Raw genomic sequence first — 15,512 nt, 5'->3', positions numbered from 1 at the left:
TTTTTCGAGCCCTGATTGGCTTCACGTCATTGTCCTTCTTAAATGGTGGCTTTTGATTCATAAATGGCCTTGTTAGTCCCGCCTTATCTCCATTTGTTACAGCCACTGATGGGGACAATGGCGGCTGCTTTTTGGGGAATTTGCATAATGATCGCGGTACTCGCTTTAGGGACACCGCAATCATTTTCAAATGTATTCATTTTTCATGTTGAGCGTGGCATCCACTTCTGGGACACCGCGCTCAGTTTCTGTATTTATTTTTTTACTTTAACACTCAGTGGGGCGCCCGCATCAAGGACACCGCGCTCAGTGTTAAAGGTAAAAAAATAAAATGAAAAAAAAAAAGAAGTGCGGTGTCCTTGAAGCGGCACAGCACTTAAACATTTGCAATGCAATAGATCTCGCATTTACGCGAGTTTAAGCTATTGGCATTGTTATCTACAATGCCAATAGCTTAAACTATTGTGAATGCGAGACCTGTTGCATTGCAAATGCTCGTTTTTAACTAGTGTGAAGTCTTTGTGGTGTTTTCATTGGGGAGGGGGAGGAGGGGTGTTGCACAAATACTTTACAGATTGCCTTTTATGATAAGCCTGCCTGCTCTACGCCAAGCTACCAGAGGGCAAGCGAAGGTTATTTTAGGCGTGTAACTAGCTTACCCCGACTAGAGTGGTGGATTCCGACTAGATTAGGTGCATACCATAGCCAACCAGAAGCCCCATTTCTAACACGGAGCAATATAAAAAAAATTTTTACTGGATATGGAGCAACTACAACAATGAGGTTGGTTAAGTATTGCACGGTGATTGCAAATTTATACAGGCAGAAATTAATTCTAAGGGCATCTACAGAAGTGCGTGCAAGTTGCAGAAACAGACTAACTGTTTATGAGCAGGTTTTCACACTCCCGCCTAGAGCGAGTTGAGTACCTGGTTCTACTAACTACAACTTTATCACCTGAGCAAAAAAAAAAGAAAACAGTTGTATTGGTACAGACATTAACTGCATATACACTTTAAAACACCATCAATCATGAATATCTGGAATTAGCACATAATGCCACCCCCAAAGTAAATTAAAGACAAGGTTGAACAGCAACTCCTCTATCGAAAACTTAAAAAGATGCATGTAAAATTGCATTCCACGAACAAAAACTGAATGCCCCAAAAGTTTTACGCAAACACCTACATACCAAAACCTACAAGGTTTGTTGACCTTCCAACAAACCGAATCTACAATGGTATAATGACGATCAGTGGGCATAACGCACGAACTTCTGTGTACCGTAATCAGGTGAAATTACCTAAGAATTCTGCAAGATTATGCTTGAATCACGCGAGGATGCATTTGTACTAATAAAGAGTGAAAGGTTCATCTCACCCAACAAGGTAAAATCTGACCTAGTTAATGAATGTCCTGCTGAATCAGGCATCTACTCCTTTTTTCCAATGTAAATTTCCTAAATGGGGTTAGGGCTGCTATCTGCATCCAGATTCTGTTTTTTAGGTCTCGCCTGAGCCAGCGCTTTAGCGCTGCTCTCGCGAGAGCTTTTATAAATGGGGGATCTGGAAGTGCAAACGAGTGCTTTCAGGCCTCCAAATACAGTGCATGTGCGCCGGGCACGCGCACCATTTGGCAACCTGCACACCATTTGCTTTCACTTTCGCGGCCGCACGGCCGCTTGTTCCACATTAGTTAATCACATGAATGTCAATACTAAGGATCTAAGCGTTTTTTGAGAGCGTTGTGTTTGTCTTTATTTTAACCCGGAGTACATTTTGCAGCATTACTTTAATTCTCAATTGTATGCCACCACGGGATTCTTTCCAAAAACTACGAGGGTGGTCTTAACTCTCTACTCGTCTCCTTGCAAACTGCAAGGCATTGAGCGCCTGCACACTCGCTTTTGACAGCTGTGCCCAGCCTTCCGTTTCGCTCTACTCGAACAGAGGCTTTCATTAAGAGCAGAGGTGAGTCTCTGTCTGGCACCGGCCCATCCTTTCAAAGAAACACTTTATTGTCATTCGGTATGACTGATTCCCTTTCCCCCGAGTTTAGTTATTCTCTAGACGTAAAGATTTATCGGAGCCGAGAGGCCCGTGTCCATTAATCCTGTAATTCCACTTGACATGCCACGTTAGTAGCTGCTGTATTTACACGCAGTCATTGCTTTTTTTTAAATGGCATTTTTCTAAATTTATCACAATACCCTTGTTGTTTAAGGCATGTTTCACAGCAGCTTACACTGCTGTGCAACACAAAAAAAAAACTAACAAGCATTTGCAATAGCTAAAAGTGGTGTGGGCAGCCCCATTTGAAAGTAAAAGCGCGCATGGCGCGCTGCACATCGTGCCTGCAGGACCAGAAACTTGTTTAAACAAGCGTTTGCAACGCAATAGGTCTCGCATTTGTGAGAGTTTAAGCTATTGGCATTGTAAATAATAATGCATTTTATTTAGGTTTTAAAAATCAACAAGTAAATAAAAGGCATTGTCATTTACAATGCCAATAGCTCAAACTCTAGTAAATGCGAGATCTATTGCATTGAAAATGCTTGTCCTCTACAGGTCTTGGGCTGTTGCCTGTATCTACAGTCTGCTGCCATCCCAAATGTAAGATAGCAGTCAGAGAGATTAGAACATGCTGAATATCCGTGTGAAGATCTCCATGTTGCACACTATGGTGTCAGAATCCTGGGATGTACCCTTAATTCTCTGACCAGAAGCAACAGCCAGATATGTTACACTTTCATTTCCTAGACTCCATGCATTAACCAATCAGCACTTGTTCACAATAAGTGCCAGTATGAATTTTGGAATAGAAATGTTGCTGGCATCTTCTCATACACATTCTACCACATTTGAAAGCCATAAAGACTTGATGCACAGAGTATATTGGACTATCCAACTGCCCCAGAAGAGACATTTCAGAAGAAACATTCTACACAGTGCACTGCTAGACCACAGTGCAACCATATTAAAGTTTGGTAGCGTAATAGCATTTGTGCTGGTTTCTCAGATTCCCAGCTTACACAGACTCCTGAAACAAGTGTGGTACAGAAGCGGAGCACTCAAACCACCCCAACCTATGAACTCCTCAAAAAGACAACTGAACTATGCTATTTTTCCTCCAACACAACGACTGTAAGAACACTGAATTAGCATTATCTGCAGTGACAAAGAACAGAATTGCTCCTACTGGTCCACTGCTTCACTGTGAACACTTCTTTGTCCTACCTTTTCTATAACTTCAAGTGTGTGCTCTCCTTCACTGCTTCTCCATCTCCCTTTGCCGTATTTGCTATGGAGATTGACAGAGTAGAGGAGAGTGCAGACGTCGTGGGAGGTGCAGCAGCTTTAACCTCACTCTGCTCCTAAAGTAACTGCTACTCAATAGTGGGATCAGTTTGCAGAGGGGTCCCAACTCTACTTTGCCATGACCATATCCTAGCAGCCCCTTTGCAGCATCAAATTGAACCACACTGGACCCTGACCAAGGCAAAAAAGTGAGTTAAGAGACAGTGGTGCTTGCAAGTGTGCACAGGCTTTCTACTTCCAAAGCTTCCGCTGTAACCAAGTGTTAGTTACAAAAAAGATCCAAAGCATGCATGCCCGGTTCTCTATCGCATTCAATTAATATGTGTGCAAAAGGAAAAGGGCATTTTACACAACTTTACCCTGCCTATTTGAGCTCCAGGGAAAGTAACATATTGATACTTTGTCCATAAATAGCAGTATATTCTACCAACCTCCTTTCATGCCACTACAATGGGCTAGACCTGGTAATTAGCCACTGACCTTTGCCTGAAGTAGATATGTATTTAATGGCTGGTAGATATTTATTTAATGGCTGGTATACCCAATTGTAGAGTCCTTTAAGACTACAGTAACCGCAAAACAATCAAGGGGTAGCATACAAGCAAATTGCATAAATACAAAGCTAATGTGCATGCTATGCATCAAAGGCAAAAAAACACCGCTTTGTACAAAAGAATGAGCTGCAGACTAGGAAGAGAAAGCTACACATTCCTTTTGAAGATCAAAGCGAAACGTGGTTTTACATAGTGATGAACAAGGAATCATTAGAATTTTAGCACTTTTAATGCATTATAACAGGACAACCAAGATGATCAGACAGTTGCTTTAACGAGATTAAGACAGACTAATGACTTTTTTCTATTGTGCTGGACTTTTGTCAAGCCAATTCAATACAAAAAAGCCAAATTTAACTGTTAAACAGATTCTTGAATAAAACCCTTATAACTAAGGAACTCGAAATATGACCGCCCTGCGATTCATCAGGGTATAACTGTATTGACATGTTTACAACTATGACCTATAAAGTGATATCTGCAAACTACAGTAAGATCTGAAATGCTGTTTTAGCTGTTACAGTACGAGGACAGTATAAATAGCCTGAGGCTGCTGGGTGGGGGGCCTGCACAAAATGATTCCTACAAGAAAGCCACTATTCCAATTTCTTGTAAGATTACAGATATGTCAACCAAGTCTTATTTTGAAAGCAAATCTTCAGGGTGTGTCGTTCCATTTTCAGAACATGTCCATTATGATGAAGCTTAATGATTGAATTCTAGTCGATATAATCCTTAACTAATAACTAAGCTCAAAGACAAACTGTGTGATACAAAAGCCATGCTAAAAAGTAGAGCCCGAACTGGTTTCTACTTAATCAACAATACCCAAAGCACTGGTTCTAAAAAAGGTAAAAAACTCCATTTCAGGCATGTTAAAAGAAAGGTTTATTTTTAGCTCACAAGCAAACAGTACTGAGAAGGGAAGGAAAGGACAGAAACTGAAAAAAGGGCAAATTCAAGATGGTGCTGGTTAACCTACTAAGCGGGAAAGAAGAATGGTCTTTTGGGGTAATAAACAGAGCAACATGCAAGGAAATGTTCATTGTGAAAATAGGATGGATAGATTTAGGGGACTTTGAATGGTAAGAACATGGGGACTTCAAAAGAAGATAAGGAGCGGGTTCCAAGGTAAAAAGTTTCAATATACTAGAAAAGGGGGTGATAGCCTGAGAAGTGTTTGCCCTCTTAGCTGCCAATGACCGTAACATTATACTACTAGATATCTAAACTGATTTTTCAGCTCAACGGGGAGCTTACACTACATAGAAATCAAAGGACACTGGGTAACAGTAAATGTCTCCGTGAAGAAGGAAAAGGCTCTATATAACCTGAGCAAGTTGGGTTAAGGGCACGGCTACCGGAATTATGCGGCAGGGGTGCACCAAATTATGCAGTTGAGTAAATTATGCAGCCAGAAAAGATTTATCATCCCTCATATGACTGTCATTATGAAATGTCAAGAAGTTGTCAAAGCATGTAGTTGGTTGGGAAGTGTAAGAGTGGATTAAATTTTAGTCCACTGGTGGGCCAACAGGGTATGGAAGATATCTTCAGTTATTCCGTACCTGTTTAAATGAGGATGGGTGGTTTTGTCGCTGTAGACTGGTACAGTATTGTGCGTTAGACATGCCCTGTAGTGGTTCTGTCTTATGTGAATGTAAGATGGCCATTATGAAGCATGTTTGAACTGCTAGTGGCAGATGCTTGTTGAACATAATATATCCAGCACAAGTAGGAGAAAAAAGCAACAAAAAAATAACAACCAATACCGGTGACAAGTGTTATTAGGACCAGTGCAGTATGTGATCCCTTGTCAAACAATAACATACAGACACTGTATTGATGAGGAGGATGCACCAAATATTTTTCACACATTAACTCTGTCATTGTAACTTCAGAAATTATCTTTCTAACGTGTTACATAGTTTTTCTTAAGAAATCAGATGTATCCAACTGCAGTATGAAAAATCATTGTGTTTATTTCCACTTACTACATCATTATAATGTTATTCAAGTCACCTGAGTTAGATAAACTATACCAAGACGTGTTTTGGTGCTAAGAGGTTACCATGCTGTGTTCCTTATACATGACATACTAGGTCTTTTAATTTATCTGGACTACTGGTGTCCCTTTTACATGGAGCAACCTGTTATTTCTTTTAGTACTACAACTGGGTACATCTTACTCATTGAGAAGAACTAAGCCACGCTAGGATGATACTTATTGAAATTACAATGACTCCGCTACTGTGCAGCAAATAATTGGTGAACCCTCCTCTTTTCGTTTATACAAGGGTAAAAAGAGTCTAGTAGGCTGCTGTGTAGCAATCTCTTCCATTGCCACTAGTCACTGTGACCCGGTTCAACCCACTGAAATATGATGGAAATCTCTTCTCTAGAACCAACACTTACTCCAGGAATATGATAGTGATTGGTGTTAGTAAGCAAGATGGATACCATCAATACAAAACGAGCAACAAAGACTTGTTCAACTTGGCAGCCCCCAGGGGTGTCCCTAGTATCGTGGACGCAAGGTGTCCAATACTAGCTGCTGGTAAGCAGGACTCAACAAAAAGCATGAAAGATGTACAATCACAGTCCAAAACGAGTATGTGTTTTAGACTGCAATTCAGGTGAGCAGAGGCAGAATACTTCACATTTCAAGAAGGACATTAAACCTCACCACTGTCCATTCAACTCAGGTTACCAAAATGCCATGAACTGTTTTAACCTCAAAATCCTGTCGATAGTTAAACTTTATGTTTTTATAACTTTTCATACTAGGAATAGGTCATGTACCACAGCTGCAAGGAAAAACACGAGGTCAAAAAAATATACTGGTCCCTCCCGTACTAGATATCTGCACAACAGTGCAGCAGCCTACACAGACAGTTGACGTACCGTAGTAAAACTTGTCTTACTGTAGTTGGCAATCTGGAAATAAGGAGGTTATCATTTTTAGGTTGATCCTAGCAGCAGCGCGCATACGCTGCTCGCTCTGCAAAGCATGCAGTAGTCGAGTAGGCTGTGGAAGCCTCGCCTTCTCTCCGCCCATATTTTTGATTGGCTGGTGTCATTGTCCTTGGTAAATGCTGGTTCCAGATTGATAATGAGGCTTGTTAGTCCCTCCTTGTTACCGCCCTGTCGCCATGAGGACTGGATCTTTTCAGGGGTGGGGGAATCCTATCGCCTGACGCCCGAACCATGTTGATTTTTATGACAGGCAAGAAGATTTAATGTCTATTTTGTCCGACGGACAAGTAGGCATTAAATTACGTAAATAATACAGGCTGTGGGCACTCTGGGGCTCACAGTCAATCAGAAAGGATGCCAGAGAACCTTTGGAGGACTCGGATTGGCTAGCAGCCCATGACTGGGGTCTAATCAGTGAGGGGGGCTAAAACTCAGTCTCAGCAAACGGCAGTCTCAGCAAGTGGTAGCTTGTGGCCGCCATGAGGCTTACATTTATTTATAAGAATAAGCAGTTAAGCGCATCTGAATAATACACAACTCTGTGTGGTCAGGCCTGCAGTGGTCGCTTAGTTCCATCAGAGGGCAGTTATCCTCACTTTCAAGACGTCTAGAAGTAGAACAGGAGGGAGACGAAGGTGTTCCAATGCAGTTTCTTCAGCATAGTCTGGTGAGGTAAGGTCAACTCTCTGACGTGACTAGAAAAGACAGTACCAAGCAGGCTGTGGGTCTCTTTGCACTCAGTGCCGTGCCTTTATGTAGTCTGTTGTCTTCATTGAGCTGTGGTCTGCAGGCGACAGGCTAAAACAATTCATGCTCCCTTTACCAACAGGATAGTGGGAAAACAGGAAATACTTGCCCACATTCCAAGAGTTTCACGTAGTCAGACTGCCCACGCTTCAGTCCTGCACTTGTTTCCTGCTTAGTTTGCAGCTGGCAGCAAAGGCGGCTGACTGTCTCGCCCTTTACCATGATGGCAGCCTATAAACGGTGCTCACTGGGACCGTGTCTGTACCTCTGTGGTGCCATCTCTCTCCTTTTGCTGTTCTAATCTAGAGGGTCCTTGCCCGGAGTTGCAGCACAGCTCAAACCAGACTCTTTGGAGGTCTGGCAAAATTAAAAAGCTGCGGCTATAGCCAGAGATAGGCATTAAGAGAAAGTAGCGCTTTACAAAGAAGGACATAAATCATGCAGTAATTCAGAAGAAGATTGGGGGTAAGGGGAAGAGTAGCAGGGGATATGAATCAGTGCGACTTGCAGATTACAGGCTCCGATTTCAGGTAACTCAGAGGGTTGAATGTGTGCTGCAATGATCAGCATGTAACAGACCTGCAGGTCACAAGTGCCAATGCCAGCAGTAACCATTTGGGTTAATGGGGCAGTAGTGAACAGCACAATATACTATGAGTTTTACACTGTCGTTTTTTTATTACACAAATTTACGGCACATAGAAAAATAGAAGTTTGTCCACAATTGCATGATTTTCAACCTGATCGAAACCAGCGCTAACATCCATATCTCTAAATTCCAGGCTGCTTTAAGATTTTTTTGTGTGTGAAAAAAATCAGCTTATTCACTTTAGAAAAGTAGTGTCAGTTATGCGCCTTTACTGTCTCACAAACTATTGTAAGTAAATGTTTTACCGCACTGTCCCTTATAAGCTCCCTATCATGCCCTCCTTGTTATCTTTACCGAATATAGATAGGAAAGCCCAGCAAATGGAAGCACCTGTGACCATCAAATGATAACATTAAACTTGCAGGAAAACCACGTGCATTGCCAGAGCCCAATCTGATGTTTTTGTTTGCCAGAAATTACTGCAGACTACTACGAAGCTCAATTGTGCTTGACTGGTACAAGATTACGTTAGTTTTAACTCCTTTTTCCTCAGTCCTTGTTTTACACATTTTTATCTAAAAACAAATGGGGATAAACAACCAGAGAACAGTCGTCACTATCAATAGTATTATCCAAACACTTCACACTATGAACAGTCTGGGTATTACTAAAATCTATATTTTGAAAGCCCTTTTTCCCCCCTAAAACTCAACGAGCATTTTGTAGCAGTCTCTTATATTGTGAATAATGCAAGTTTAAAATAATGACTTGCATGTTCCCAGTGCTTTGTCACAGACCAGACTGGGACGTTGAAGCCCTAAACATGCCCAAGTCACAATTCTTCACTGCACTAACCAGGATTCAGTTCTGTGGCTCTCTGGTGAGGTTTCATAATGTGCATTTCCCACTGATTAACATAACTTGCATTTAATTTTCATTAGAGCTGTCCATTATACATGTAGTCACCTGAAGGTAAAAGCCAAAAAAAAAAAAAAATGTAAAAAAAATAGTGTTTTTAGCCACTGCTTTGACTGACCCCAGACTCACCGACCCTGCCCCCTTTTAGTGCAGCATCACAGTTCTCATACTTTGTTGTATTCCTATACATTTGGATAAAAAGGATAATTCCGCTTTTCAAGGTTTTCGTTTAGCAATGCATTATTACAAAGCATTTAATTATCGATTTTAAAACAAAAATATATTAAAATGTTTCTCTGTCAGCCCGTATAATTGATGTAGGGATCGGAGTAGGTGGGTCAAGCAGACTTTACAGGACATGTAGATATCAGTGGCATTTTGTCCCTTGGTCAAGTAGATTATTTTAAAATTTCCACACCCATGTTTTTACTTGTGGCGTTACACGGTCTTCTTCATAAGTAAGTAAGCACTAATTTTTATTTTTTTTGCAGCGCAGTCCGCTTTCACTTTAGCAGCAGCACTTGTTTATTTAATTAATTTGCCGCGCGGGCCGAAAGGGAGTGCCTCTACTCATTAATCTAACAAGCATTTGCAATGCAATAGGTCTCGCATTTACGCGAGTTTCAGCTATTGACATCGCAAATAATGCCTTTTATTTTTAAAACATAAATAAAAAGCATTGTCATTTACAATGCCAATAGCTTAAACTCGCGTAAGTACAAGACCTGTTGCATTGCAAATGCTTGTTTTCGAGTAAGACAGATGAATATTTTTGGGATGGTAGTGAAGAAATCAATGCACAATGATGACGTGTCACACACTATTTCAAAATTATTTCACCCTTGCAATCCACTTGAGAAAGCAGCAGTCCTCGCTGTGGTGCTTGTGATGGGCAACTTAGTTCAGTTAGCAGATGCTAGCGATGTCAATCTTAATTCTCTAAAGACTATTTGCAGCTTTTAACACTAGTGACCCCGCTAGCCTTAGTAATAGAAATGTCTTCAGTACAGTGCAAAAATATGTTCCGTTTTTTCAAGCAGTCCTAACAGGTGGTATCGAGCACCCATCCCCCCCAAACTAAGGCAATTGCCAAGGAACAGCACCCTCTCTCCTGGTCTGTTCAAAGCATACATTGAGCCATTCGGCAAAATAAGGTCTCCTGTTTTACAATTGAGTGACAACATGGAATTTGCATCATTAACTTTAGGTACTCAGATACTGAACTGGATGCGGATTCACGGTGAAAAAGTCTGAACTGAGATAACTTGGGAATGTTTGTGGGGGCATTGCCAAGTTTACAGCTTCAATGTTTGTCCTGCAACTATAAGCCTTGACCTTAACCAATGGACTTGCTTTGTAATGTGGGCTTTAAACTTGGCAGACTGCGATTAACTCAGCCACTATTTTGTCATCTGTGCATCTTGTAAATTATTCATCTACCTAATGAAGGGTTACTTTTGAAATTGGGTGCTACAGTGGGCTTCTGTCTCCATGAGTGTAATTCACTATTTTAGGCATTAATAAAACATATGCATTACACAGCTACCCTGTGTGATCTTAAGTAGATATTCGTTCTAAGAGATGTCAACTCTGAGGTCTTACCCCATTAGCTTTCCATAGTAAGCTAACGTGCAGCTCATTTTCCCAAGATTAAGCTACTTATGTGGGCGCCACTAAATTTACCCTCTCAAATGCCCCACACTGAAAAAAGGCCTGATGATTAGAAGACGTTTTCTCTCTATCCTTGCTTCATTATTGATCAAGCGTGTTTTATTCGAGAGCAACCTCTCATGTAGAAAAGTTAGCGCGTTACCCTGACTGCTTTTATGCGGTCCTTTATTCCTTAAAGCCAGTATTCTCTAAAAATGCGCAAAAATCACATCAAACCAATCAAAAACAACGCATGAATGTGAAGCGGAAAGCTACCAGAGTTTTTGCGGAATTGAAATGTCAATTTACGCAATCGCGTGGGGTATGGCATATGTGGTGGCAGCAGCAGGAATGTCTTTTTCTATTTACTAATAAATATGGCACGAAATGTTGAAAATAATTTTACGAAATTAACTGAAAAACATTTAAAATAAACCTGAATCCTAATACCTAAGCTCCCCGCACCATAGAAGACCGCAGGATCCTCACCTGCGTGATGCCTTGGAGTAAACGCATTAGTCACGCAAAGTAATGATAGTTTGCTGCCACTGCATCGCAAAACTATACAAGTAACATTACATGATTCGAAATATCCAGGCTACGGATTTTTTTTGTTGCGCTATCTAACTTCATTTTGGGACTCAAAGCCGCTATGATTTAAGGTTAATTCGTACAGGTCTGAAAAAAACATTAAGTGTGTGCGTTCCCGATTACTGCATGTTTAATACACGCCTGTACTTTTTGAGGTCTCGCCTGAGCCAGCGCTTTAGCACTGCTCTCGCTAGAGCTTTTGTAATTGGGGGATGTGGAAGTGCAAACTAGTGCTTTCAGGCCGCCAACTAAAGTGCATGTGCGCCGGGCGCGCGCACCATTTGGCAGCCTGCATGTACATTTCGCGGCCGCTTTGATGTTCTCAGTGAGCCGCGCGGCCACTGAGAACACCAAAGCGGCCGCGAAAGTGCTCACCATTTGCAGCCTGCGTGCCTCTCTCCCCTACCCCCTCCCTTATCCCACTTCCTGCTTTTTATTTGCAAACTTTCGAGAATCTTCGTTTTAAGTGTTAAGGGAACGTGTCTGCGCTTTGGAAAGAGCGTTTGTTTATATGCTTATGAAGTTGAAGCACGATACACATTTAACAAATGATGCGTGCTTCTACTTTTTGTGCTATTACGGTCACCTTATCTTTCCTTTCCGTCGCTTCCTATAGTTCTGGCTTTCCCCCTCCCTATTCGCAATAGAAGACCAAAAAACACAAACACCCCCCACCCTCCAAACACAAACACAGCTGTGGGTTTCTTAGTACATGTGGGAGAGCTGACGCCAAGCTTTGGATAGGAAATATGCAGTCACAACAAATTAAACAATGGAAACAAAATTACAAATGCGAGCATACTTCACACTAAAAGAGCTGCTGTGTGAATTTAGATTATTATTATTATTTCCATGCTGCCAAAGACGGGGCGTGTGTTTTCTATTCAAAGTGTTCCTCATCTGTGCTTATCTTTCAGCTGATAAAACAACTTAGCAATAAACATTAACAATATAGTGTTTGTGTGAAAAAGACCTCAAAAGATCTAATAGGATTAGCAAATGTGATAATATAGAACGCAAAGTGGAAAATAATATTTCATAAATTAGGAAGTAGTGGTGGCTGAAGCTAAGTATTGGCTGCGCTTTCAAGCCTGTGTAGGCTTTAGCTTTTCAAATTCTCATAACAGTACCTATTTCGACAGATCAGCTTTTTTTCTTTCAAAATACAACAGACACTATTTGGCAATATAAAGTACAGTTGCAACTAAGGAGCGGGGCATGTCTATCCTCTCCTCTTTTAAATAGTCCAGTGTTTGAATGCATGTTCTGTAGACATTTAGATTTACTTGATGCACGTTCTATTCAGGTTGTGTAAACTCAGCAGTTTATCCTTTCCTGGTCGATCAACTGATTACTCTTCAGTTAAAGGGTAACATTCACTGCTGGTCGACACCATAGCTTAAAGACATTGCAAAACCAATAGCTCTGGCTAAACACTTATAAAATCCTACCAGCGAGACCTATTGGCTATGCCAATGCTTGTTCTCTTTCTGAATCTGTGTCGTTGCGCTTGGCCACGCTTGCCTTGGGTTTGGGACTTAATGTACGTTTTATTTTTAAAAAGCACATCGTTGTGTTTTTTACAACTTCGGTCTAGTCAACACTCAATGGGGTGTGTTTGAATGACGAGAATTGATAAAGTAGTTTAAAACGAGAGGGGATGGGAAATATGGAAGTTAATAAACGGGAACGACCGGGAAGATTTGAAGCAGCTGGTGAAGAAAAGCGATAAGGGGCTGAAGAAACATGAATAGGGGAAATCAAGGTTTTCAAGGGAGCTGGTGCACGAAATGAAAATGATCTACGTGAGCCGGAATTTAAATAAATGGAGTATAAAATGAAAAAGTCAAACAGGCTGTGGAATTGAAACGGTAAACGTCAGAGTTAGAATGGAAGATCTGAAGCGGAACATTCAGCAAGAAAAGCGCCTCCAGACCCTCATGGTGATTTGCCGCGCTCTATAAATATCCGATTCACTGACTGATTTAAGAAGTGTGCAGGAAATAAGAGTACTGAATGGAAAGCTAGATTGGAAGCCAAAACAGAAGGACGAAAACGTATAATCTCAGTCAAAGCAAAGGTGTAAAATAGCATCTATAGATCAACGCATGAAGCGTAGCCCTATATCTGGTGTACGTTCAGTTTATTTGTGCACCTTTGTACGGACAATGTGCACCGCGGAAATGCGCCATGTACATACCAGCAGGCTGAGGTAAGAATGGGTTACCTTGCCCCGAGGTAACCCATATCTGATCACAAGGCCGGGGGGCGAGGCAGGCCTACTATGTACACACGCGCTCCGACTCACCGGGTCAGCTGATCCCTCTGCGGACATTGCCACGTTTTTTACAACTTAGAAGATATGTGCACCACCACGGCTCGCCGGTCGTTTCTCGTGATATTACAAGCTGCCTCGGGAAGGCGCCGCTTCTGTAGGTTAACGACCTCCCCCCAGCCTCCCCACCTCCTACACAGCACAAAATGGCGACCAACCGCAGGAGGTTCTGTGCCGTTGCGCAGTGACGCGTCACAAGAGCGCCCTCGCGACGCGTCCCCATCACGCAAACACGGCCCAGAGGACATAACATTAAGGGCGATTTCGTGTCTAAAATATATATTGTTTCACTTTAAATTTGTTAAGTTTAAATCAGTGGAACGATTGTATGACATGAGCAGCACGGACTTAAATATGTAAACTATATAGCGCTCATACGAGCTACTTCAGCAGCACCTCCTCGGAACAGTGAAGAGTTTAATTGTACCCAGCAAGCAGACTACTGAAACATTTGTAATCAGTAGATCGGCCATCTTGAAACGTGCTGGCTGCCTTTCGGATACAATTAACTGTCTGATAATACTAACTTAATACTTTAACCACTTGACTGCTAGGGCTGCAGAAATGTAAAATTTACCCCACCATAAAGAACATGTTGGGAGTACATTATAGCCGCATGTAGTCTGCACTCCCTTATATTCTGTGTGACTAACGTTAATAATAGAAGTGGGGGGTACATATGTATAAAGGTATCCCAGCAATGTAATGGAATTTATGTGTGTTTACAAACGTACCTGATTGGATTGTGATTTTCCATAAAAATGTTTTGTGCCCAGAGTCAAGACAAATAGTGCTGCGTTACTAAATGAAAGTTCATGTGCTTAGAGGGAATGGGACTCAGAGTAATGCAATTACCGGTAAGTAATTGAGGCATTACCTCCTCGTCCCTCCCTCGCTTCCATTCCTTACGCTTTGAGATGTACAAAGCCAATTAGGACAACCAAAGAAGGTATGCAAAAACAGGTTTATTACACAACACAGACAACAAGGAAAAACCACTATTCAGGAACCATAATGGAAAGAACCTTGTACCCAAAAACATCAGCACGGTCAACTTCCCGGCCAATCCTGTAATGAGAAGCAAAGGTCAATGGCGAAGCCCAGGTGACAGCCAGGCAAATTTCAGAAATGGAAGCCCCTTGGACCTCCGCACAGGACGCCGCTATGGACCGAGGGGAACAACCTTGAACTCGCAAAGGAGAAAGGTGCCCGGCCGCCTTGTACTCCAAAGAAATCAAAGACCGAACACAACGACTCAAAGTAGGAGTAGAAGGACGCAAACCCCGATTCACAGGCCCAAAATTAACAAAAAGCGAATCAGAGAGATGGAAAGGAGCGACCCGCTCCAAATAGACCAGGAAAGCCCTCCTAACATCCAAAGAGTGCAGCCGCACCTCAGACTCCAAGGACGGGGAATCAAAAAAGGAAGGACCAACTCCTGATCCCTGTGGAACTGAGAATCCACTTTAGGACGAAAGGAAAGAACCGGTTTCAAAACGATCCTGTCCTCAAAAACCCGACAAAAAGGGTGTTTGGAAGATAGAGCACCCAGCTCACGAAGGCAGCGAGCAGAGGAAATGGCCACCAAAAAGAAGGTCTTGAAGGACAAAAGGCGCAGGTCCGCAGAAAGCAAGGGCTCAAAGGGAGGAGACATCAAAGCGTCCAAGACAAGAGAAAGATCCCAGGTGGGAAAATACCGCAGAGGGGTAGGAAGAACATTATCCAATCCCTTAAAAAGGCGACCAACCAACCCATCAGGATCCAAGAGATTGCCCCGAGAGCTCCGAAATGCCTTAATCGCAGCCCACTGCAAACGAAGGGAAGAAACCTTCAAG

General features: G+C 42.0%; 1 protein-coding gene across 2 annotated transcripts in view; it reads right to left on the bottom strand.

The window, feature by feature from the left end:
• CSTF3 (cleavage stimulation factor subunit 3) overlaps nucleotides 1–13,863 on the bottom strand; it is a 549,241-nt gene extending 535,378 nt beyond the window's left edge. For both annotated transcript variants that reach the window (XM_085648242.1, XM_085648243.1), the window contains exon 1: nucleotides 13,651–13,863. In XM_085648242.1, coding sequence (XP_085504368.1) covers nucleotides 13,651–13,677 — 27 coding nt within the window. In that variant the 5' untranslated portion in view covers nucleotides 13,678–13,863. The remainder of the gene's footprint in view (nucleotides 1–13,650) is intronic.
• Nucleotides 13,864–15,512: the final 1,649 nt, after the last annotated feature.

The sequence above is a fragment of the Triturus cristatus genome, chromosome 3_2 (assembly GCF_964204655.1).
Source record: "Triturus cristatus chromosome 3_2, aTriCri1.1, whole genome shotgun sequence".
Classification (NCBI taxonomy): Eukaryota; Metazoa; Chordata; class Amphibia; order Caudata; family Salamandridae; genus Triturus; species Triturus cristatus.
The sequence above is the reverse complement of the archived record's forward strand: the minus strand, read 5'-3'. Positions and strand labels throughout refer to the sequence as shown.